Below are 27417 nucleotides of genomic sequence, written 5' to 3'. Positions count from 1 at the left end.
AACCCCTTCCGTACCTTATCTTGAAGTAGAGACTAATCACAGGGTTTCAGTTAATCATGGGAAGGAAGGCCTCAGGATCTGCCTAGAGTCTTCCTAACTACGTCTTCTGGATGAACTCTAATAGCCCAGTGAACTTGGCCATCAATTGTGTCCTACTGAGTACATTGTCCAGTTAAAAATATGAACAGAGGCTCTCACTCCCTGGGCTGCAGACAGCATTCATCACAATCCCTTTCATCATTAACCTGCCCTGGAGATTGGCCCTGAGGGTCCTCCTTTGCTGGGTCTGCCACACCGTGAATCAGGCAGCCACACCAGCAAGAGATGAAAGGGCATACCTCTGATTCCCTCCTGCTTCCCTCCTGCAGAATTCAGATGAGAGGCCCTGCCTTTTTTTTTTTTAATTCAAAATCAAATGAAGAATCACTTGTTTTATTATCATTCCCAGGGCTGCGTCCGAAGAGAACCCTGCGTTTGGTGCTCTGGACCGCGGAGGAGCAAGGTGGAATCGGTTCCTCCCAGTATTATCAGCTGCACAAGGTAGGAGAGCAGCCACGGACTGCTGGGCACTTGCACGTGTAAGATCAGTGTAAATACACCAAAAGCACTGACGCTGTTGGTTTGAAAATTCCCTCTATTGTCCTGAAGACTCAACAGTACTCTGTGGTAGGCTGACCCTGGCAAACACCTCTTGCAGAAATCTTCGTCATTCAGCCCCATAAAGGAGAACCCCCTGGTGAGCTGAGGGATCTCCTATGTCTACGTTAGTCTGTGGCATTAGGAAGAGTCCACTTGCTATGTAGCCATTTTTGTCGACTCTCCAGTCCTGCCATGCTCATGTGTGCCAGAGAAGCAGTGACAGGCTCACGGTCCCTGTTCCTCTTGAGCCCACCCTCATGCCCCAAGGTCCCAAGTGCTGGTGTTTGAAAGCCACATCCTGAGACCTCGAGTCAGCCAGGATAATGGCCGTGGGAATGGCAGCAAGCAAAGGTCTCAGACCTGGGAATGTGGAGGGCAGTGTGGTTTGACACTGACCAAAATAAGGCGACAGTGAAGCTTGAGGCAAGAAGGTGATAGTGGAAAATCATATATAGAAATACAAGACCACATTTAAGACAGGGAACAGGGCTCTCAAGGCAAAAGAAATAAAAGCAAAAATAAACAAATGAGACCTAATCAAGCTTAAAAGCTTTTGCACAGCAAAAGATACCATAAAGAAAACAAAAAGGCAGTCAGTGGAATGGGAGAAAATGTTTGCAAATGACTTGATCAACAAAGATCTAATATCCAAAATGTACAAACAACCCAATCAAAAATGAGCAAAGACCTTATAAGACATTTCTCCAAAGAAGACATACAGATGGCCAAAAGACACCTGAAAAGTGGCTCAACATCACTAATTATTAGAGAAATACAGATCAAACCCACAATGAGGTATCACTTCACATCAGTCAGAATGGACATCATTACAATGGCTGCAAATAATACATTCTGAAAGAAAAGGGAACCCTCATAACCTGTTGGTGGGAATGTGACTTGGTGCAGCCACTTCAGAAAACAGTATGGAGGTTCCTTAAAAAATGAAAACTAGAACTACCGTATGACCCAGGAATCCCACACCTGGGCCTATATCTGGGAAGGATAAAAACCCTTAATCTGAAAAGGTACATGCACCCCAGTGTTCATGGCAGCACTAATTTATAATAACCAAGACATGAAAAGAACCCAAGTGCCAGTCAACAGACTTATGATGTGGTGTGTGTGTATATATATATATACGTACATACATACATACAGTGGGGTATTATTACTCAGTCATAAAAAATTGACATTTGCAGCAACATGAATGGACCTAGAGAATATCAGACTAAGTGAAGTAGGTTAGACAGAGAAGGATAAATATTTTATGATATCACTTATATGTGAAATCTGAAATAATGCAAATGAATGTATATACAAAACAGAAACAGAACCACAGACATAGAAAACAAATTTACAGTTACCAAAGGGGAAAGGGAGTCAGGGTGGCGGGGGATAAATTAGGAGTATGGCATTATCACATACAAACTACTATATAAAATAGATAAGCAATGAGAACTTACTATATAACAGAAGATGTACAGAATCTTGTAATAACCTATAATGGAAAATATTCTGAAAAAATATGTATACATGACTGAATCACTTTGCTATACACCTAAAATTAAAGCAATACTATAAATGAACTAAACTTAATTTTAAAAAAATTGAGGGGCAGGGAGATTAATATCCAGAACAACCTTTGAGAAAGGGGAGAAGGGGCAAAATGTACAAGCACAAATCAAATGTTGGTTTAAAGAGGAATTCCCCAGTCAGTGACTGCTGAGCAGTGGTGGCTGGGCAGAGGAGCGGAATCTGGTCTGCTGGACTGTTCTCCCTGCATCTGCAGGCTAAAAGGAACACGTCTTGTAAATTTCAGTTATCTAAATCAGAGAGAAGTCTGCTGTTTTCCGAGTTGTGTTTGTATCCTTTTTGATCACTTGACAGAGTCAGTCTCTGTTACCCTATTTCAGTTATGCAGAGCTTAAGAATAAGTTCAAGGTCACAAATTTGGTCACTAAATATTGTTACTTTCTGTACAAAGGAAGGCCATGCCTTTTGCCCAACTCTTTCTCTACTTCAGTTCTTAAGGCCTCAAGTATTCATGGAGAATGAGGTTATTTCAGATTATGTCCTTTGGTTGGTGGGTCAGTAGCATCATCTTTTCTCCATTGTAGTAGGAGAGATCAGACTAAAAAATCAGAGATCTGATCTTGTAGGACAGGATCAGACAGGAAGTCATTCTAAATCCAGCAACATTCGTTTCATATTCTCTGAGAATCTACCGTCTCAGGCACCATATTAGGCGTTAGGTTTACTGTCATTAAGAAGCCTCACCCTGACCTTACTGAGACAGCTATCAAAAGAACGGCACCGACCACTGAGCTTCAACCACAATAAAATGTGTTAAGAGTGTTCTGATAAAAAATAAATCAGCGATGGCAGAGACAGAAAATCCACATAACCTGGGCTTCAGGAGCCGTCACAATGGACTACATGAGAGAAATGACATCTAAGCAGAGACTGAGGACTAAGCAGAAGCCAGGTAAGGGAAAGGCGTTGGCAGAGAGGAAGTGAGTCCAGAGCAGTGGGACCTCCATGCACCAAGGCTGGAGGTACAGAGGTCACTGAACACAGCAGAAACTGAGAGGCATTCAGAGTGGCTGCCACATCAAATGCAAGGTGCCCCACGGGAGGAGCAAAGAAGAGAGAGAAAAAGGAGCCTGGATGAGAAGGTGCAAACCACATTTCGAAGTTGGCACTTTATCCAGAGGACAAGGGAGTAATTAAATTATTTTTAAGAAGGCGCGTTTAGAATCTATACATCTTGGCCTCTATTAAAAACAAAACACCTAAAGGAACTCTTTTGAAGCTCTGTCATTCTCTACTTCAAGAAAAAAAAAAAAGATGTATTAATAAAACTGCAGTGGCTCCAGCTTGAAATTTCCTCAACCACTGAAATTCCTTAGATCTGAAAAAAAAAAATTTATTTCTCTGAAGATTTTGAGTTTTGCTGTAGTCTACTACATGGATAAAATTAGAAATTACTTGATTTTAAACTTCTAAGAGGTTGGCAGGTATGAACACACACACACACACACACACACACACACACACATATATGAATATATACTCAAAGGACATGCAATGAAGCTGTTTTATCTTGGAAACATCCATGTTGCCTTCTTACAGATGTGTCTATATACTGGTGGCTGGTCTGAATTGCAATTTCAGGGATTGAAAGAAGAAATTCCAGAAAGAGAAAACATAGGCCTTTTGTTTTAGGATAACTCTTTATCTCTCCTTTAAAAAGACATTCTGTGTGTTTTACAAGACACAACCAATTCTGAAGGACTTAATTCTATATTCTTATGATTAGCATATGGATCTAAGAATTGTCAAGAGCAAATGATTTCTGGGTGGCTGAGTTTAACTTTAAAATAACTATAACAAGGACCTCATCCTTGAGGAGTAAGTGAGTTTGAGTGAGTAGTCAGGAGGGAGAAAAAAAGGAAAGCCACTCCCCTTCATACTGATGAGAACTGCCTGACAAATACCCTTGGCATCGGTTTGAGTGATAACAAACAAGAACAGAACTTTAATTGGGTAATTATAAAAAGAAAAGATTTGAACTTTTAAAATAACTATGCTAGCATTTTTATGATATAGTTATGGTTATTAATGATCTATATCAAGGATCAGTAAGTTATGGCCTGTGGACTAAATCCATATGTTTACGTACAGACCTCAAGATAAGAATGTTTTTATATGTTTTAACTGATTATGTGACTGAGATTGTATGTAGCCTGCAACTCCCAAAATAATAAGTATCTGGCCCTTTACAGAAACGGTTCATTGATCCTTAATTTATATGATAAAAATCATAAAATATTTTCATGTTATTTCCATATAATAATTTATTTATAACTTTGTATGACCTAAATGATAATTTTATACATTTTATTTGGAGCCAGTTAAGTGTTTTGCAGAAAGATATTATTTCAATAACATAAATTACATTACCACTCTTTTTTTATGCGTTCTTATTTGGTGTAGAGTTTTACCATAAAGTTAGCTAGACTTTCATAGCATTAATTATAAAGAAAACCAGTATGCAAAAAATTTCTTCTTTTTGTAGTTTGTAAAAAATTATTATTTCTTCTTTTTTGTTGCCCTGAATATATTCTTTTTTTATCATTATAGAATCTTTTCAACAGTAAAAGTTCTATAAATATTACTTTAAGGGATATGTATATAAGCTAAACTTTCATGGGAATAAAATTAATATTACCATTTATTATCCTTTTCTTAGGAAATATATCTTTGTTTATAATTAATATATTCATAGAAAAATATATAAAATTAAAATGATTTAAAATCATATGCTTAAACTTATTACCTAATTTTCAAAATTGTATTCAGATTAATAGCTGCCTTTATTTCATAATTATGCTTTCTTATAAAGTATTAGTTCAATTATTATAATAATTGCTAGCCTTACTTAATTGTCATGAAATATGTGAGGCTATCTGTGGTTTGCATATAAATTTTGAAACGAAAATCGAACTTTATTGTGATATCTAAAACACTTTGCAAGGAAGCAGATTCCAACTGAAAAATGTCTATGAGCATTTTAGCAAGCATTACTAATAAATACTCAAACAGGAAATACTGAGTTTTTCGCTATATTTTGGAGTCAACTTCAATAGAAATCATTCCTGGTGTCCATCCAGCATGCCCATAACAATTCATAGCATAAAGTCCCATAAGGACTGCAGAGCTGTGTACATAATATTCTCTCTCTCTTTTTTTTTTTTAATGGCAAAAACACCACAGTATTATAAGGTAATTGGCCTCCAATTAAAACAAATGAATTAATTTTTAAAAGTTATTTCCCTTATTTTGATAAACTGTAAACTTTTCTCTCCTAGTGTGGAGATCCTTTCCGCAGGCTCCTTACATTGTCGCATGAACTTGAGAATTATTTAAATGTATATTGTTCGTACTTTATTGATTCATTTAAAAGTAACACATTTTTCAGGAGCTTCCCTGGTGGCTCAGTGGTAAAGAATCCGCTGGCCAATGCAAGAAGACTCCAGAGACAGAGGTTCTATCCGTGGTTTGGGAAGATTCCCTGGAGAGGGAAATGGAGACCTGCTCCAGTATTCTTGCCTGGAAAACTCCGTAGACAGAGGAGCCTGGTGGGCTACAGTGGATCAGGTCGCAAGGAGTTGAACATGGCTGTGACTCAGCACACTCACACAGTGTGAGGTTGCTCCTGTGACAGAGTAGTGAAGTCCCATCAGTTGGCCAGTGAGGAATTTTTCCAGGTCCTCTAACTATTTTGGAGTACTGATAGGGGCATAGTAGGGGTGAGGCTGGTGAATTTCTTGGTGGGATTAGGCGGCCATTGGATGTTTAGGTGAAGGGGCCACCCCTCCTTACCCTCAGCTAACTTCCTGCTTAATGGATGGCTTCACAAAAGAGGCAGATGGGACTTAGCAACTAAACAATAACAATACGTTTTTCCTGCTGTTTTATTGAGGAATAATTAGCACTCAGTGATAAAATGTGCAGCTATGCTGTCTAACTGTCTCATCCTCTGCTGTACTCTTCTCCTCTTGCCCTCAATCTTTCCCAGAATCAGGGTCTTTTCCAATGAGTTCGCACTTCGTATCAGGTGGCCAAACTATTGGAGCTTCAGCTTCAGTCTATCCTTCCAATGAATATTCAGGACTGATTTCCTTTAGGATGGATTGGTTGGATTTCCTTGCAGTCCAAGGACTCTCAAGAGTCTTCTCCATCACCACAATTCAAAAGCATCAGCTCTTCAGTGCTCAGCTTTCTTTATGGTCCAACTCTCATATCCATACATGACTACTAGAAAAGCCACAGTTTTTACTATATGGACCTTTGTCAGAAAAATGATGTCTCTCCTTTTTAATATTTTGTCTAGCTTTGTCATATCTTTTCTTCCAAGGAGCAAGCAGCTTTTAGTTTTGTGGCTGCAGTCACTGTCCGCAGTGATTTTGGAGCCCAAGAAAATAAAATCTGTTACTGCTTCCACTTTTTCCCCATCTATTTGCAATGAAATGATGGGACCAGATGCCGTGATCTTGTTTTCCAAATGTTGAGTATTAAGCCAGCTTTTTCACTTTCCTCTTTCACCTTCATCAAGAGGCTCTTTTAGTTCCTCTTCACTCTCTGCCATTAAAGTGGTATCATCCACATATCTGAGGTTATTGATATTTCTCCCAGCAGTCTTGATTCCAGCTTGTGCTTCATCCAGCCCAGCGTTTCTCATGATGTACTCTGCATATGAGTTAAATAAGCAGGGTGACATTATACAGCCTTGGCGTACTCCTTTCCCAATTTTGTACCAGTCCTTTGTTCCATGGTCGGTTCTAACTGTTGCTCCTTGATCTGTATACAGATTTCTCAGGAGGCAGGTAAGGTGCTCTGGTATTCCCATCTCTTTAAGAAGTTTCCACAGTTTGTTATGATCCACAAAATCAAAGGCTTTGGTGTAGTCAAGGAAATAGAAGTAGATGTTTTTCTGGAATTCCCTTGCTTTTTCTATGATCCAGTGTATGTTGGCAATTTAATCTCTGGTTCCTCTGCCTTTTCTGAATCCAACTGGTACAGCTGGAATTTCTCAATTCACATACTGTTGAAGCCTGGCTTGAAGGATTTTGAGCATTACCTTGCTTGTAGTCCTATTGCCACTGCTGATTTTTCCAAATTTGCTGACATATTAAGTGCAGCGCTTTAACAGCATCATCTTTTAGAATTTGAAATAACTCAGCTGGAATTCCATCACATCCACTAGCTTTGTTTGTAGTAATTCTTCCTAAGGCCCACTTGACTTCACACTCCAAAATGTCGGGCTCTAGGTGAGTGACCACACCTTCATGGTTTTCTGGGTTATTAACACCTTTTTTATAGTTCTTCTGTATATTCTTGCCGCCTCTTCTTAATCTTGTCTGCTTCTGTTAGGTCTTTGCTGTTTCTGCCCTTTATTGTGCCCATCTTTGCATGCAATATTCCCTTGGCATCTCCAATTTTCTTGAAGTATCTCTAGTCTTTCTCATTCTATTGTTTTCCTCTATTCCTTTGCATTGTTCACTTAAGAAGGCTTTCTTATCTCTCCCTGCTATTTTCTGGAACTCTGCATCCAGTTGTAAATATCTTTCCCTTTCTCCTTTGCCTTTTGCTTCCCTTTTTTCTTAGCTATTTGTGGCCTCCTCAGACAGCCACTTTGCTTTCTTGTATTTCTCTTTCTTGGGGATGGCTTTGGTCACCCCATCCTGTACAATGTTACGAACCTCCATCCATAGTTCTTTGGACACTCTGTCTGCCAAATCTAATCCCTTGAATCTATTCATTACCTCCACTGTATAATCATGAAGGATTTGATTTAGGTCATATCTGAAAAGTCTAGTGACTTTCTCTTCTTTCTTCAATTTAAGCCTGAATTTTGCAATAAGGAGCTCATGATCTGAGCCTCAGTCAGCTCCAGATCTTGTCTTTGCTGTCTGTATAGAGCTTTTCCATCTTTGGCTGCAAAGAATATAATCAACCTGATTTTGGTATTGACCATCTGGTGATGTTCACGTGTAGAGTTGTCTCTTGCGTTGTTGGAAGAGAGTGTTTGCAGTGACCAGTGTTCTCTTGGCAAAACTCGGTTAGCCTTCGCCATGCTTCATTTTGCACTTGAAGGCCAAACTTGCCCATTACTCCAAGTATCTCTTTACTTCCTACTTTTGCATTCCAATCCCCTGTGATGAAATGGATATCTATTTTTAGTATTAGTTCTAAAAGATCTTGTAGGTCTTCATAGAACCATTTGACTTCAGCTTCTTCGGCATTAGTGGTTGGGGCATAGACTTGGATTACTGTGATGTTGAATGGTCTGCCTTGGAAATGAACCAAGATCATTCTGTCATTTTTGAGATTACACCCAAGTACTTCAATTCAGACTCTTTTATTGCCGATGAGGGCTGCTGCATTTCTTCTAAGGAATTCTTGCCTACAATAGTAGATATAATGATCATCTGAATTAAATTCACCCATTCCCATGCATTTTAGTTCACTGATTACTAAAATGGTGATGTCCACTCTTGCCATCTCCTGCTTGATCACGTCCAAGTTCCCTATTGTGTGAGTAGTATATAGCACAACTTCTTCATCCATTCTCCTACTTCCGGTCATTTGGGTTGCTCCTAGCTTTAGCTATTGTAAATAAGGCTGACGTGAATTTTTGGACAAATCTTTAGGTGAAGATATGCATTTCTTTTCTCTTCTAGGAGTAGAATTGCTGACTCATGTGAGAGATGAATGTCTACCTTTGTTAGAAACTGTCAAAGTGGCAGGGGGTTATACCATTTGGCATTCTCACCAGCAACATACAAGAGTCCTAACTGCTCCCCCATCCTACCCAATATATGGTAGTATTTGGTAGACTTCTTATTTCTGACCATTCTTGTGGGAATAATAATTTTATGAGATACAGTTCTGAAAAGTCCCAGGAAAAGTTCTGACCCCACTTCTAGTGGCCATCATTGTTTCACCCTTTCCTGCTTCCTTGCCGCCTTCATTCTTTGTTCTGTCTTGTGATTTACCAAGATCAAAGGCCTTTTTACCCAGCGTGAAGTTTGTGGAGCTATTCATGGTTGGAGTGACCTTATTTCAATTTGGGGGAACACGGGAGAGCAGGTTATAGAAATGCCCTCCTCTCATGACCACAGCTGACTCCATAGAGACAGACCTCACAGCAGGGTGGAGCTGCTGGAACTCAGCTGGAGCCAAACGGGGCCTGATGCTCCATCAGGTTTGTGAAGGGAGATTTCCCTTATGTCCCCGAAAGAGTTTATTCTAGAAAGTGGGAAAAGAATGTCAGAAAATGCTTTGAGTTATTCTTTGTTGATAAAATTATTATTTTAAAAAAATATGAACAGATTTTTTTTTTTGGTTGAATTCAGCTTGCATTCACTGAGAAAGGAAGGTCACCACACGTAGAGGATATTATTGTGCTTTAGTGATTTTTAAGAGTTTACTTATCAGAGTGGAATTTAACTTTGGAGTTAAAAAACATTGCAGATGATTTTATTGAATTTTCACGTCAATGAGTCAAATGAGTGTTGTCCAGATGCCATTTGCCTAATCTGCTTTTCATGGGAACAATGTTACTTTCTTCTCTACTCTTAAAAGGAGAGCAGGATGTCATTTCTCATGTCCTGAAACATACAAAGGAGGAAAAACACCCTAGACTAGTTTCAACTCTATTGCTGGCATTTTTAAATCTTTTCCATTTTAAGCAAAAATATGATCTGGCATAATTATAATGAGTAAGGTAATCTGGCCTTGAAAAAGCCTCATTACACAAAGTAATCAAATAAAATAGATTGATATGTTCTATTCTGGCATGAAAAATATTTTAACCTTTTCCTGATTTATTGCACAAACTACTGGCAATTGAATTACTGGGATTATGAACACTGCTGTGTTCTGGTAGTCATTAATAAGGGCAATATTTTAAACAGGCTTTATTAAATGAGGGATGGGATGTATGATCATTCTAAATACATTAGTTTATCCTAACTCTAGCCAACTCTAAAACAGAAAAAGTTAAAATGAATATGTATAATATTTTGTCAGAATTTCTGGTGTTGCCACGCTGAGGAACAAAATTTCCTCTTTACTTATGTAAATATATAAAAATGCCAGCTTCTTTTAGTAGTAAAGTTCTTGCCAACTTCCCAACCCACGCTGGGTTCATGTTTCACTCTAAAATAAAAGATACTTGGAAATGCTTTTGAGAATTCTTCAATGTTATTTGGGCAAATGGATTTACTTTGGCATTTTTATTTCACCAACCCTATTGCTTCCATGTAATGTTGATTTAGCTAGGGTGACACTGCTAGAGAGAAAACAGTGTTGTACTCATCTGCAGCTCTGGTTATAAAAACAATAGACCTGATAGGCTCATTCAGCCTGCTTGTGTCTGGACTGGGTCTCCAGAATGGCATTTCTTATATTGTTAATGTTCCGTGCAGTATAGATGTACTAATCAGAGGTTATGGTTTCAGTCATTACTGCTGGGCTTCGATGCATCCATGTTTCTCTTTCAGGATCTAGGCATTTGCATTAGTCTGTCAAGCACATCACAAAATTGGTTTAAATTTCATTTCTCTTAGTGTCTTCTTGGTCTGGAGTCCCATGTAGTTCCAACATTCACATAATTTCTACAGCAAGCCTGAGAGCTCTTTGGGGTCTTATTCGAATTTGTGAATTTTATTTTATATTTTAAGGAAAGTGCTGTCTTTTGCATTTGTTTGCTTTCTCCTGAGAACTCCATTATGACTCTGGGACTTTAGCATATTCTGTATTGTATTTATATAGATGTTATGTCAGCCTGGGCAGAGATGTCAAAATATTTCCTTTGGTTTTAGGACAATCACATTACAGCACCTTGTCAAAGAACATGAGTAGGCTTGGACTCACCTCTTTCTTTTGACTCTTCAGAAGGTATACTTCTTAGCTAAGCTTTTAGTATTTTTTTCCATATAGAAGAAAAGAAGTCGTTTAAAGTAAAAAGACTACCTTAGACAACTAGAATGGAATCTTTGAGCTTGCCTACAGTCATGGGGCGATATTTACCATATTTATCATATGACCTTATGTCACAGGTCACAGTGAAGTCTGGCTTGAGTATTGGTTTTGCCCCAACATGTAAAGAACCACATCCTGACTTCTCTACTATGACTACTAATCCAAATAAGGCAACCACCTGTCAAAGTTGGTTCCAAGAACACTGTGCCAAATCCCCAAGGTTTATTGTGAATTCTTGTGGTTGGCATCTTACCTCATTTGTTCTCCATTTGTGAAACCATGACTGACTTCAGTTTGTACCCAGCCTGTTTTACTAGCTTACTAGAGGTTGCCTAGTAGTCACAAATAGCTTCTGCCTCTATTGCTAACCAGGTCGTGATTCGACCCGGAAGAACTCACAGCATATTTAGTGCATGAACTTCCTAAGAAATCAGGTTGGCATACAAGGATACACAAATCTGAATGTCACGCTTAGGCTCCCAAGTGACTTATGCATCACAAGAGCCTTTGGTGTTAAATTGTCGCATCCCATGCACAAGTTACAGAGTCCAACAAACCACTTTTGAACCACCAGCACTATTTTAATTCACCTAGGAATGTCATCTTCCCTTTGTCTTCTAAAGTGAGGGTTGGTCAGCTTTTCTTAAGGATCAAGTAGTAAATACTTTAGGTTTTCAGGCCATATCACCTCTCTATTCAACTCAGTCTTTACAGGTCCAAAGTAGTCATGGACAATACTAGACAAATGACTTTTCCAATAAAATATAAGAAGGAGAAGGAGAAAAAGGAGAGGAGGAAGAAGAGAGAAGAGGGGAGGAGAAAGGGCAGAAGGAAGGGAGGAGAAGGAGGCGGTCAGATATGACGTGCTGGCCATAGTATGATGATTCCTGTTATTGGGCAGAAGTTTAGAGAACTTTCTTCCAAATCTTTTTTCAATTTCATAATCACGCCTTTTGGAGAAAGAGGTTTGTAGCACATGATGATATTCTAACATTTAGAGTGTCTTTAGCTAACATTTAGATTTTAATATGACTGTTATTTGTATGCTCAGCACTCAAGAGGTTGCAGTTTTTCCCCTTAGATATTTGGCCAACAGAATGCTCCATTGCCAGGTCAGTCTGTCTCATTAGTCATAGCCCAGTGAGGCACACAACAAGTATAGTACGCTGATTGGATGACAGGGTTAACATACTTCCTCAATATTTCCTAAAGAAGAGCAGAAGGTTTTATTAAGATAACTAAATACAATAACATTTGAAAATATATTTTAAATGGCATTTTTAAAATGTAGAAGCATCTTTGAAAGAAATGAACACTCTAATGTGTAATATCTTGGCAATTTTCTACTAATCCATAGCGATTGTCATTCACTGTTTAACCACATCCTAGTTTTATCCATAGATTTGCCTGCTGTGTCTTTTTAAATCTGAATTATTATGTGAGAGAGAAGCTCTTCCCAGGAAACCCCAAGCACCTCATGTCGTTCGGTAATTAGTAGCCCTTCTAAAGGGAGAAGGAAATGGCAACCCACTCCAGGATTCTTGCCTAGAGAATCCCGTGGACAGAGGAGCCTGGCGGGCTGCGGTCTATGGGGTCGTACAGAGTCGGACACAACTGAAGTGACTTAGCAGCAGCAGCAGCAGCCCTTCTAGAAGCTAGGACAAACGTAGACAGCATATTAAAAATCAGGGACATAACTTTCTTGACAAAGGTCCATATCAATTCAGGTCAGTTCAGTCACTCAGTCATGTACGACTCTTTGCACCCCCATGAAATGCAGCACGCCAGGCCTCCCTGTCCATCACCATCTCCCGGAGTTCACTCAGACTCACATCCATCAAGTCAGTGATGCCATCCAGCCATCTCATCCTCTGTCGTCCCCTTCTCCTCCTACCCCCAATCCCTCCCAGCATCAGAGTCTTTTCCAATGAGTCAACTCTTCGCATGAGGTGGCCAAAGTACTGGAGTTTCAGCTTCAGCATCATTCCCTCCAAAGAAATCCCAGGGCTGATCTCCTTCAGAATGGACTGGTTGGATCTCCTTGCAGTCCAAGGGACTCTTAAGAGTCTTCTCCAACACCACAGTTCAAAAGCAGCAATTCTTTGGCACTCAGCTTTCTTCACAGTCCAACTCTCACATCCATACATGACCACTGGAAAAACCATAGCCTTGACTAGACGGACCTTAGTCGGCAAAGAAATGTCTCTGCTTTTGAATATGCTGTTCAGGTTGGTCATAACTTTCCTTCCAAGGAGTAAGCGTCTTTTAATTTCATGGCTGCAATCACCATCTGCAGTGATTTTGGAGCCCCCCAAAATAAAGTCTGACACTGTTTCCACTGTTTCCCCATCTATTTCCCATGAAGTGATGGGACCAGCTGCCATGATCTTCATTTTCTGAATGTTGAGCTTTAAGCCAACTTTTTCACTCTCCTCTTTCACTTTCATCAAGAGGCTTTTTAGTTCCTCTTCACTTTCTGCCATAAGGCTGGTGTCATCTGCATATCTGAGGTTATTGACATTTCTCCTGGCAATCTTGATTCCAGCTTGTGTTTCTTCCAGTCCAGCGTTTCTCATGATGTACTCTGCACAGAAGTTAAATAAGCAGGGTGACAATATACAGCCTTGACGTACTCCTTTTCCTATTTGGAACCAGTCTGTTTTTGCATGTCCAGTTCTAACTGTTGCTTCCTGACCTGCATACAGATTTCTCAAGAGGCAGGTCAGGTGGTCTGGTATTCCCATCTCTTGAAGAATTTTCCACAGTTTATTGTGATCCACACAGTCAAAGCTTTGGCATAGTCAGTAAAGCAGAAATAGATGTTTTTCTGGAACTCTCTTGCTTTTTCCATGATCCATCGGATGTTGGAAATTTGATCTCTGGTTCCTCTGCCTTTTCTGAAACCAGCTTGAACATCAGGAAGTTCATGGTTCACGTATTGCTGAAGCCTGGCTTGGAGAATTTTGAGCATAGTCAAAGCTATGGTTTTTCCAGTACTCATGTGCAAATGTGAGAGCTGGACCATAAGGAAAGCTGAGCACCAAAGACCTGCTGTTTTTGAACTGTGGTGTTGGAGAAGACTCTTAAGAGTGCCTTGGACTGCAAGGAAATCAAACCAGTCAATCCTAAAGGAAATCAACCCTTAAAATTCATTGGAAGGACTGATGCTAAAGCTGAAGTTCCAATAGTTTGGCCACCTGATGTGAAGAGCAGACTCATTGGAAAAGCCCCTGATGCTGGGAAAGATTGAGGGCAGGAGGAGAAGGGGGTAACAGAGGATGAAATGGTTGGATCGCATTACAGACTCAACAGACAGGAGTTGGCACAAATGCCAAGAGATAGTGAAGGTCAAGGAAGCCTGGCGTGCTGCAGTGCATGGAGTCACAAAGAGATGAACGCGACTTAGTGACTGAACAACACAACAAGTCTTTCTAGAAGTTTGTCCTCCACTCTGGTTGCTGCAGTTTTTGTGTACTTCTGCTAGAATAATACATAACCATTGAAAAATGATCTGTCGATGATGGTTTGAGGACTGAATAGGCAGAACCAAGCTAGCAGGGCTGCCAGCAAGGTCAGTGCTGGAAAGCAGATACTGGATGTTGAGTTTACTTGGTACTCTGAGAAGGAGTGTCCAGAAGTCACAGTAGGTAGTCCTGAAACTGCGTTACTTTCAGGACTAGAGATCAAACAGGGAACTGAGAAGTAGAATCGTGGGACACAGCTGAGAGCACAGCCTGAGTATTGCCCATAGTCCTTTGTCTTTCTCTCTGGAACTCATCCCAGTAGGTCATTCCCATAAGTGTTAACCCAAGTCCTGTGTTGTCTTAAAGATACCACTTGTCCCCTGATAGAGTAGATTATGGTCTGGTTTTCTAGCTTGCTTATCTGTTAGGATACAGCTATAATCTATTTGTGTTAAAAGCATATTATACCTTTATGTATAATTTTTTCCAAACTAAACAATTAGAACTCTCATTCCTTATTTTCTTTCAGAAGATCTCACTCTTGCATCTTCTTATCAAATGCTTGTACTGCATTTAAAATTATTCATTCCGGAAGCTGAGGTTACCCCTAGCAACCAGCAGTTTGCCTAAACTGCTTTGGTTTCAGAGTTCTCTTAAAGGAGCATTCTCAGAATCAATTGCTCAAGAGCTTTTATACCCCACACAGCACAACATATATAGACAACAATTTGAAATTTTGAAACTTAGCAAGACCTTTCAATGGAGGTTTAAGTTGGTTTCATAACATGAGTGTTCTTAAGACTAGACAGAATATTCATTACTAGTTAAAAAAAGACTATAATTTACTTTTAGAAATTTCTATAGTTTCATTTAATGAAACTCATCCTCATGAAAGTGCACATGATCCTATGTTCAGTTCAGTTCAGTTCAGTCACTCAGTCGTGTGCGACTCTTTGCGACCCCATGAATCAGCACTCCAGGCCTCCCTGTTCATCACCAACTCCCAGAGTTCACTCAAACTCATGTCCATTGAGTCGGTGATGCCATCCAGCCATCTCATCCTCTGTCGTTCCCTTCTCCTCCTACCCCCAATCCCTCCCAGCATCAGGGTCTTTTCCAATGAGTCAACTCTTCGCATGAGGTGGCCAAAGTACTGGAGTTTCAGCTTCAGCATCAGTCCTTCCAAAGAAATCCCAGGACTGATCTCCTTTAGGATGGACTGGTTGGATCTCATTGCAGTCCAAGGGACTCTCAAGAGTCTTCTCCAACACCACACTTCAAAAGCATCAATTCTTCGGCACTCAGCTTTCTTCACAGTCCAACTCTCACATCCATACATGACCACTGGAAAAACCATAGCCTTAACTAGACGGACCTTTGTTGGCAAAGTAACGTCTCTGCTTTTCAATATGCTATCTAGGTTTGTCCTAACTTTATTTCCCAGGAGTAAGTGTGCTTTCATTTCATGGCTGCAATCACCATCTGCAGTGATTTTGGAGCCCCCAAAAGGTAAAGTCTGACACTGTTTACACTGTTTCTGTATCTATTTCCCATGAAGTGATGGGACCAGATGCCATGATCTTCGTTTTCTGAATGTTGAGCTTTAAGCCAACTTTTCACTCTCCTCTTTCACTTTCATCAAGAGGCTTTTTCGTTCCTCTTCACTTTCTGCCATAAGGCTGGTGTCATCTGCATATCTGAGGTTATTGGTATTTTTCCTGGAAATCTTGATTCCAGCTTGTGCTTCTTCCAGTCCAGCGTTTCTCATGATGTACTCTGCATAGAAGTTAAATAAGCAGGGTGACAATATACAGCCTTGACGTACTCCTTTCCTCATGAAAGTACAGATGATCCTATGTTAAATACTTGTAAATTTGCATTTCAGGAAACTCTGCAGGTATTCACTAACACCTGGGGATTGTATGGCGCACCTCCAAGCCTGTCACTGGCATGACTGTGTGGTATTTTCCCCTCCAAAGCTCTGGAAGACTTTATTATGCCCCACAGAACTAAATGGGAGACAATGAAACTGTTTTATCCTTTGAATTGAATAGGAAAGGTCAAAGGGAAAAGAATGCAATAGTAGAGGAGGAAAGTGCTTTTTGAAAATTGTTCAATTTTTCCATATAAGAGAAAATACTTTGTTCCTTTTAATAGACCTGGAAATGCAACACTAGAGATTTTTTTGGTTAGACTTATAGAGAGAAAAGAAACAATCAAGAATCTTGAGAGATCCCATTTCCCAAACAAATAGGTACTATGTTCTTACTATTTACAAGACGTTATTATAATCACTTGCGTCTGTATGATCATTTATAAATCTGAACACTTTTTCATAGACACTGGTAATAGTAATGACCCTGGCAGTTGCCAGGCCATGTACTGCTTTCCTTATTTGATATTTGAAAAAATAAGGCTCAAGAGGAGTTAAAAAAAAAAAAACCATGTTACACAGCATGGATATGCACTCCAGAGCCTGAACCTGAACCTAGCTTTTCTGTCTCTGGACTTGAGCCATAGTGATTTCTCTGTGTACTTATAAATAGGATTTACATACATTTGCGGTCTATAGGGTCACACAAGAGTCGGACATGACTGAAGTGACTTAGCAGCAGCAGCAGCACGTGTACATTTATCTGCTTGTCATAGTCTGAAGCATATACATACCAATTTATTAGGCATGCTGGACACAAAAGCTTTAGCCTAGTCAGTGAAGCAAAAGTAGATGCTTTTCTGGAATTCCCTTGCTGGCTCTATGATCCAGCGAAAGTTGGGAATTTGATCTCTGGTTCCTCTGCCTTTTCTAAACATAGCTTATACATCTGAATGTTCTCGGCTCATGTATTGCTGAAGCTTATCTTGAAAGATTTTGAACATAACCTTGCTAACATGTGAAATAAGCAAAATTGTACAGTAGTTTGAACATTCTTTGGCATTGCCCTTCTTTGGGATTGGAATGAAAACTGACCTTTTCCTGTCCGGTGGCCACTGCTGACTTTTCCAAATTTTCTGACATATTGACTACAGCAATTTATCAGCATCATCTTTTAGGATGTGAAATAGCTCAGCTAGATTTCCATCACATCCACTAGCTTTGTTTGTAATAGTGCTTCAGAAGGCCCACTTGACTTCACACTCCAGGATGTCTGGCTCTAGGTGAGTGACCACACCATCATGGTTATCTGGGTCTTCAAGACAGTTTTTGTATAGTTCTGTGTATTCTTGCCATTTCTTCTTAATCTCTTCTGCGCCTGTTGGGTCCTTAACATTTCTGTCCTTTATCATGCCCATTCTTGCACGAAATGTTCCCTTTAGAGCTCCAGTGTTCTTGAAGAGATCTCTGTCTTTCCCGTAAGGAATATGACAAGGCTGTATATCGTCACCCTGTTTATTTAACTTATATGTAGAGTATATTGTATGAAATCCCAGGCTGCTTGAATCACAAGCTAGAATCAAGATTGCCAGGAGAAATATCAGCAACCTCAGATATGCAGGTGATACCAATCTAATAGCAGAAAGCAAAGAGGAACTAAAGAACTTTTTGGTGAGTGTGAAAGAGGAGAGTGAAAAAGCTGGCTTACTACCCAACAGTCAAAAAACGAAGAACATAGCATCTGGTCCCATTACTTCATGGCAAACAGAAGGGGGAGAAGTGGAAGAAGTGACAGATTTTATTTTCTTGGGCTCCAAAATCACTGCTGGTGGTAACTGCAACCGTGAAATTAAAAGACACTTGCTCCTTGGAAGAAAAGCCATGAGAAAACCTAGTCAGTGTATTAAAAAGCAGAGACATCACTTTGCCAGCAAAGGTCCATATAGTCAAAGCTATTGTTTTTTCAGTAGTCATGTACCGATGTGAGAACTGGACCATAAAGAAGGCTGAGTGCCAAAGAATTGATGCTTTTGAACTGTGGTTCTGAAGAAGACCCTGGAGAGTCCCCTGGACCAGGAAATTCTAAAGGAAATCAACCCTGAATATTCATTGGAAAGACTGATGCTGAAGCTGAAGCTCCAGTACTTTGACCATCTGATGCAAGGAGTCGATTCATTGGAAAAGACCCTGATGCTGGGAAAGATTGAAGGCAAATGGAGAAGAGGGCAGCAGAGGATGAGATTGGTTATATAGCATCACTGACTCAATGAACCTGAATCTGAGCAAACTCCAGGAGATAGTGAGGGATAGGGAAGGCGGGCGTGCTACAGTCCTTGGGGTCACAAAGAGTCGGACGTGACTTAGAGACTGAACAACAGCAATGCTGGGTGCAATAACACATGAATGGATGAATGGAGAAGTCACTTCTAAATGCTTAGTTTAAAACACATATAGCACAGAATCATATTTTACTATATTTTAGAGTATAAAGGTCAAGAAATACTGTATAATCATGCAGCCATTGGCTGTCACCAATAATTCTCAATGTTTTATATTTACACTTTCTCTAAAGACTGTAAAAATAAATATACTTATTTGTTCCTGAGGTTAATTATCTAAATCCTGTTACAATGATATAAAAAATTTTAATATTCACTGTAATTTGCTTTTAGTTTGGGGCATTTTCTAAGTAATGTTTTAGCTAGACAATAGATAAAATTAAAAAAAAAAAAACATGCAACGAGTACTCTTAGTGATATGAAAGTCTTCACACTAATAAAAGTTGAAATCATTTCACTGTTTAAAAGATTGACTTCAGATCAGAGGCTGACCTGGGTACCACCTTAGGACATCTTCCAAACATTTCTCCAAAGAAGACATACAGATGGGCAACAAAAACATGAAAAGATGCTTGACATCACTAGCTATTATAGAAATGCATATCAAAACTGCACTGAGATATCACCTCATACTGGTCAGAATTTTCATCACCATAAAATCTAAAAACAGTAAAATCCTGGAGAGGATATGGAGAAAAGGGAACTGTCCTGCACTGTTGGTAAGAATGGAAGTACAGCCACTGTGGAGAACAGTACGGTGTTTCCTTAAAAAACGAAAAATAGAACCACCATGTGACCCAGAAATCCCACTCCTGAGCAAATACCCAGAGACAACCATAATTCAAAATGACACATGCGCCCCCGTGTTCATTGCAGCGCTGTTTACAATAGCCAGGACATGGAAGCAACCTAAATGTCCATCACCGGAGGAGTGATAAGGAAGATGCGGAGCACATATACAGGGGAATGTTACTCAGCCATAGAAACAAACAAAACCGCGCCATTTGTAGAGATGTGAATGGACCTAGAATCTGTCATGCAGAGTGAAGTGAGTCCAAAAGAGAAAAACAAATATCATATTTTAGCACATATGTGTGGAATCTGCCTCTAATCTTGAAAGAAAGGAAAATGAGATGAAAACTCTGATCCTTGAGAGACGGATATAGTATATATATTTATCTGTTTACATCTTTTGTATACGTGTTGAGCTTAGACACCTAGGAAAATATACTGAAACTCTCCACAAATGGAGTTCAGCTTACTTGCTCCAAGATAGCTGTGCCTGGAACGCTAAGTAAGGAGGATACACCAGGATGGAGCCCTGCTTATGTTATTTTTACACATTTCCAAGGGCAGAGATTTCACTGTGTCAGTATTTTTTTTAGCATTACCAGACAATAAGCATATTGCAGGCCGTGTCCACTTAGCAATGTCTTAGTTTAAGGATGTAACTTAGAATAGCAGAGGAGCAGTTATAATAGAAGTTAGCCATGAGATCTCCATTAGGTCTCCAAAAGTTAGTGTGCCTTAAGCCTTCCCTGCCTTAGTAATCTCTGTGTAAAACACCAAGGAAGGAAAGACAAATTGTGGGGTGGGGGATGAATTGTGCATTGTGAAAGAGGAATTTAAACATTTACAAACTAAACTCAAAGAACAAATTCTTTTTTTTTTTTTAGTTTTTATTTTTTTTAATGTTTTATTTTTAGTTTTATTTTTTTTTTAATTTTAAAATCTTTAATTCTTACATGCGTTCCCAAACATGAACCCCCTCCCACCTCCCTCCCCACAACATCTCTCTGGGTCATCCCCATGCACCAGCCCCAAGCATGCTGCACCCTACGTCAGACATGGACTGGCGATTCAATTCTTACATGATAGTATACATGTTAGAATTCCCATTCTCCCAAATCCTCCCACCCTCTCCCTCTCCCTCTGAGTCCAAAAGTCTGTTATACACATCTGTGTCTTTTTTCCTGTTTTGCATACAGGGTCGTCATTGCCATCTTCCTAAATTCCATATATATGTGTTAGTATACTGTATTGGTGTTTTTCTTTCTGGCTTACTTCACTCTGTATAATTGGCTCCAGTTTCATCCATCTCATCAGAACTGATTCAAATGAATTCTTTTTAACGGTTGAGTAATACTCCATTGTGTATATGTACCACAGCTTTCTTATCCATTCATCTGCTGATGGACATCTAGGTTGCTTCCATGTCCTGGCTATTATAAACAGTGCTGCAATGAACATTGGGGTACATGTGTCTCTTTCAATTCTGGTTTCCTCGGTGTGTATGCCCAGAAGTGGGATTGCTGGGTCATAAGGTAGTTCTATTTGCAATTTTTAAGGAATCTCCACACTGTTCTCCATAGTGGCTGTACTAGTTTGCATTCCCACCAACAGTGTAGGAGGGTTCCCTTTTCTCCACACCCTCTCCAGCATTTATTGCTTGCAGATTTTTGGATCGCAGCCATTCTGACTGGTGTGAAGTGGTACCTCATTGTGGTTTTGATTTGCATTTCTCTAATAATGAGTGATGTTGAGCATCTTTTCATGTGTTTGTTAGCCATCCGTATGTCTTCTTTGGAGAAATGTCTATTTAGTTCTTTGGCCCATTTTTTGATTGGGTCGTTTATTTTTCTGGAGTTGAGCTGCATAAGTTGCTTGTATATTTTTGAGATTAGTTGTTTGTCAGTTGCTTCATTTGCTATTATTTTCTCCCATTCAGAAGGCTGTCTTTTCACCTTGCTTATATTTACCATTGCAACGAAAAGAATAAAATACTTAGGAATATATCTACCTAAAGAAACTAAAGACCTATATATAGAAAACTATAAAACACTGATGAAAGAAATCAAAGAGGACACTAATAGATGGAGAAATATACCATGTTCATGGATTGGAAGAATCAATATAGTGAAAATGAGTATACTACCCAAAGCAATTTACAAATTCAATGCAATCCCTGTCAAGCTACCAGCCACATTTTTCACAGAACTAGAACAAATAATTTCAAGATTTGTATGGAAATACAAAAAACCTCGAATAGCCAAAGCAATCTTGAGAAAGAAGAATGGAACGGGAGGAATCAACTTGCCTGACTTCAGGCTCTACTACAAAGCCACAGTCATCAAGACAGTATGGTACTGGCACAAAGACAGACATATAGATCAATGGAACAAAATAGAAAGCCCAGAGATAAATCCACACACATATGGACACCTTATCTTTGACAAAGGAGGCAAGAATATACAATGGAGTAAAGATAATCTCTTTAACAAGTGGTGCTGGGAAAACTGGTCAACCACTTGTAAAAGAATGAAACTAGATCACTTTCTAACACCGTACACAAAAATAAACTCAAAATGGATTAAAGATCTAAATGTAAGATCAGAAACTATAAAACTCCTAGAGGAGAACATAGGCAAAACACTCTCCGACATAAATCACAGCAGGATCCTCTATGATCCACCTCCCAGAATTCTGGAAATAAAAGCAAAAATAAACAAATGGGATCTAATTAAAATTAAAAGCTTCTGCACAACAAAGTTTTTTATTTTTTAAATTTTAAAATCTTTACACTTATTCTGTTTGTTCATTTATTTTGTTTTTAAGTAAGGGGGAATCTAATTTATTCTCTCCTTGGTGGGGAGATAAAATAATTTATACCTTCCGTATGTTCTTTTCTTCATAATTGAGACCTCAGTTTGTTACTGCTTTTGGCAAACTGTTTTCTGAACATGAGGCAAATTGTACCTGCCAGAATAGATTGGTGTTTGCTCTTCTTCACTGAAAGGTGCCTGACCAAGAGCTGCCTCTCTTGAGTAGTTCAGTCTGCCAGAGTCTAATACAACAGCAGTGGAAAGGAAAGTGAAAGGAAGGATATGTTCAAGAGTGTATCACATCTTTGGAATCTAAACTACTAAGTCTATTGGCTTGCAGAACTGGACATGGAACAACAGACTGGTTCCAAATAGGAAAAGGAGTGTGTCAAGGCTGTATATTGTCACCCTGCTTATTTAACTTCTATGCAGAGTACATCATGAGAAACGCTGGACTGGAAGAAACACAAGCTGGAATCAAGATTTCCAGGAGAAATATCAATAACCTCAGATGACACCACCCTTATGGCAGAAAGTGAAGAGGAACTAAAAAGCCTCTTGATGCAAGTGAAAGAGGAGAGTGAAAAAGTTGGCTTAAAGCTCAACATTCAGAAAACGAAGATCATGGCATCTGGTCCCATCACTTCATGGGAAATAGATGGGAAACAGTGGAAACAGTGTCAGACTTTATTTTGGGGGCTCCAAAATCAGTGCAGATGGTGACTGCAGCCACGAAATTAAAAGACACTTACTCCTTGGAAGAAAAGTTATGACCAACCTAGATAGTATATTCAAAAGCAGAGACATTACTTTGCCAACAAATGTCCGTCTAGTCAAGGCTGTGGTTTTTCCAGTGGTCATGTATGGATGTGAGAGTTGGACTGTGAAGAAAGCTGAGTGCTGAAGAATTGCTGCTTTTGAACTGTGGTGTTGGAGAAGACTCTTGAGAGTCCCTTGGACTGCAAGGAGATCCAGCCAGTCCATCCTAAAGGAGATCAGCCCTGGGTGTTCTTTGGAAGGACTGATGCTGAAGCTGAAACTCCAGTACTTTGGCTACCTCATGTGAAGAGTTGACTCACTGGAAAAGACTCTGATGCTGGGAGGGATTGGGGACAGGAGGAAAAGGGGACGACAGAGAATGAGATGGCTGGATGGCACCACCGACTCGATGGATGTGAGTTTGAGTGAACTCCGGGAGTTGGTGATGGACAGGAAGGCCTGGCATGCTGCGATTCATGGGGTCGCGAAGAGTTGGACACGACTGAGTGACTGAACTGAACTGAACTGAGAGCTTGGCAGAAATACTGGCCACCCATGTGATTTTTATCTTCACACTCATTTAGGCAATTACCTTGACATGGGACACAGTAGTGATGGTTTCCATTGAAAGGCTCTATTTAAACATCTTTTTTTCTGAATCACTGAGATGAGAATGGAGCAAATGAAGATGGAAAAAATAATCGCTGATATATAAGGTTTCTACTTCCAGTTCTCTTAAACTGTGTTAATGCCTAATTAATGACATTCCTATTGTACAAAAATATTGAGAATGCAAATATAAATTTCCCAGCTAATTATTTCATTATATTGAAGTGACACATGTGAAGTAGTAGCTTAATGTGGTTTTCATAAGAACCAGCAGTTGTGGACTTTCACTTAAAATTTTCAAGTGGAATGAAATGCACTTTTTTCATGACTACTGTAAGTAAAAAGTGCCTTCTTATATTTATATGTATAGTCCTACCTTATTTTAGCAAATATTTATCATTGAAGTAGGGTAGTGAGGTTTATGTGAGTAAATTATTACTGACAGTGAAACCCAAGGAATGTAAAGGGATATGGCTACCAACAGCTGCAAGAATCTGGACTATTCCTCTTTTTCAAAACACAGCTCCAGCAGTTGATGTACAAATAGTGGTGGAAGAGAGGTCCTTTTACATAAAAACAGCAGCAAAAAAACCCTCAACCACTCACAGATCTTCAGCTAGAACAACAGAATATCAAATCCTGTAGTCTCAAATTTAAGCTGTAAAATAATGGTGGGGCCTGAGAGAGGGGAGAGAAAACTGGAGAGGCACTTGGTAGGGTTGATTGGAAGAGATTTGATTCTCCATTTATTTGATTTAAGGGTTATCAGTTTTAAGGAGTGCAATTAGAAATAATAAAGCTTTTTCAGGAAAAAAAAAAATATACATGTGTGTGTTCTCAATCCTTTCCAACTCATTGTCACCCCACGGACTCTAGCCCGCCAGGCTCCTCTGTCCATGGGATTCTGTGGGCAAGAATACTGGAGTGCATTGCCATTTGCTCCTCCACGGGATCTTCCTGACCCAGGGATCAAACCCACCTCTTTTGCATTGGCAGGCAGATTCTTTACTGCGCTACCTGGGAAACCCCTCAGGAAAAGTGAAACTACTTTAAATGTACAGTTTTTAAGAACTGACAATAGAGTACAGTATCTCACACTTTTGTAGTTCTCACCAAGTCTAAAGATGGCTCTGGATACATTTTGGCTCTGAGCAATTAGGCCTCAAGTCTGGTGGGAGGCCACGTGGTGTAACCTGTGCTACTCATCTTGATGAGGGGCTCGGGATGGCCTCTTATGGTTGACAGTTCAGTTATGAGGCATATTGAATATAGGATTTCCTCTGTATTTTCAGTTGGGCTAAGGTTGTTTTTTTCTTCCATTTAAGAATTTTAATATTTCTGAAAGTCATACAACTTCTTTTGAAAGTCTAAGGAAGTTGTCAACAAATTGTTCCATACCTGAGTAGAGGCCTCCATGATGTATGTTTGCTAACACCCATCTTTGCTAACCCTGAACACTCTAGGATTTAGCCTGAACATCTGGCAATTTCTACTGCCTTTCATTGTTTGCCTCATACACATAAATCAATCTTCTGTATACATGAAACTTATGAGGAATTTTAGTCAATAATGAGGGGCTAAAATTTAAAATTTAGGGATCTGTGTTGATACTAATGCAAATAACCAAAGCATAAAATGAAATCTCAGAGACCCTTTGTGTGTGATGATGCTTGTTCATAGATAATGACAGCTAATAAATGGCATAATTTGTTTATTTGCCTGGAATTTGGCAAGTATCTTATGGAATGTATCAACAACAAACTGTTAGTCACTCAGTAGTATTCGACTCTTTGTGACCCCACAGACTGTAGCCCGCCAGGCTCTTCTGACCTTGGGATTCTCCAAGCAAGAATACTGGAGTGGGTTGCCATTCCCTTCTCCAGGGGATCTTCCCAACCCAGGGGTCAAACTGGGTCTCCTGCATGGTAGGTGGATTCTTTGCCATCTGAGCCACTAGGGAAGCCCCAGCAATCAATAACAAGGTGCATTCCAATTTCCAAAATGCTAAAATAGGAGAAAAATGTGATTCTTATAATCATGGAAATTTGGTGTTTATCTGTTGACTTTTACAGTGGTAGAAATAGGAGGTACAAAAAAAAAAAAAGCTAATATTCAAGTAGCTTCTTGGTTCCTAATTTACCTTAGATAGTCCACTTTCCACCCATTGTCCTGCCATAATTATTAACCTTATGCTCTTAAAGGAATTATTGGTTTGGGTGATCCTTTATATGACTGTTCTATGTATTGGACACTTGTTGGTCACACCAATAGTGACAAGTTTCAGGAGAACTGAATAGCTTGATATACAATATATCAATAAATACGTATAATAAATTCATATAATCTTCAGGAAAACCTTGTTAAATCAGTTGTTCCTTTGCTGAAGAGGGTACAAAGCTCAGTGAGATTAAGTGGGCTGCCAAGCTCATTCAACTTTATGTTACAGAACCAAGACTCCAATCCAGATGTCCAGGGCCAAAGAATTCTAGTGACTTTAATAATAATAACAGGAGGAATATTATCATCATCATCATCACATTAATAGTAAAGCTATCAGTTACCCATTGGAGGTTGGTGACTATTGTTTGTTTCATTGACCACTTTGGCAATCTGGTGAAGACTATGGACATCTTTTCAAGAACTATTTTTTAAAGCATAAAATAAAATGCATAGTATTACAAGGATATGAATTTTATTAAAATAGAGTTATCAAAATTTTAAACTAAATATGTGATATTTTTATATTTTTAAATGCATAAAATAAGATCTTACACTATTATCTATTATTGTAGTTTCAAAGAAGTGGTGAGCATAAGCATTTATTTTGAGATTTCTACAAGTCTAACATGATATGAAAATATCTGTGATGTCTACTGGTGACAAAGTGGCAGGTTTTGCTTATACTACTGTGATTTGTTACTTTCATTCATAATTGAAGGAAATTCTAAATTTCAATTAGAGGATATTGAAAATAAAAATATACTTTTTTCCCACTCAAGTGGGACCACCTCCAAATTTATGAACTCCCAAGGGATTCTAGGTTAAGAACTCTTGGTTTCAATAAATTGGCAAAATAACTATTAACCCCATCATACAACTAAATAAACTGAGGCCCAGAATATTCAGTAATGTGCCTAATATTTTTCACCCAATAGCCAAGAAGAGTGTCAAGTGATATTAGCATCTGTGCATCACCTCCTTTGACTCCCCAAATGGCAGTCACTATTGAGATGGGAACTCAATAGCATCCACCCCTCTCTGAGACAGATGACCCCATCAGGATTAAAATCACTTGCACCTTCTTCAAACACCAATGATATCCTTGGTGAAGATTGCAGATAACCAAAGAGAAATTTGGGGCAAGGTCTCTGTGCCTGACTGTTTTTATTCAACTTTCCTCCAAGCATTTTTAGTGTTCAGTCTCCCCCTGAGTGGTCCCCAGGTGGCTTTTCAGAATGATCATTGTTTCCGATGTATTTGATGCTATTTTCTACCGTAGCTGTTTTCCTTTTCTACCTTTAGGTGATTACTGCTATTGCTTATTACTATTCTCAGATGAGGGAAATTGTTTTTCTACACCT

At 39.2% G+C, this 27417-nt stretch overlaps 1 protein-coding gene across 9 annotated transcripts in view; it reads left to right on the top strand.

Moving 5' to 3' along the window:
* Positions 1-27417, top strand: part of CPQ (carboxypeptidase Q) — a 575285-nt gene that overhangs the window by 449829 nt on the left and 98039 nt on the right. For all 9 annotated transcript variants that reach the window (XM_042254452.1, XM_042254454.1, XM_012184096.4 and 6 more), the window contains one exon: positions 449-540. In XM_042254452.1, coding sequence (XP_042110386.1) covers positions 449-540 — 92 coding nt within the window. The remainder of the gene's footprint in view (positions 1-448; positions 541-27417) is intronic.

Source organism: Ovis aries, chromosome 9 (genome assembly GCF_016772045.2).
Source record: "Ovis aries strain OAR_USU_Benz2616 breed Rambouillet chromosome 9, ARS-UI_Ramb_v3.0, whole genome shotgun sequence".
Taxonomy (NCBI): domain Eukaryota; kingdom Metazoa; phylum Chordata; class Mammalia; order Artiodactyla; family Bovidae; genus Ovis; species Ovis aries.
The sequence above is the reverse complement of the archived record's forward strand: the minus strand, read 5'-3'. Positions and strand labels throughout refer to the sequence as shown.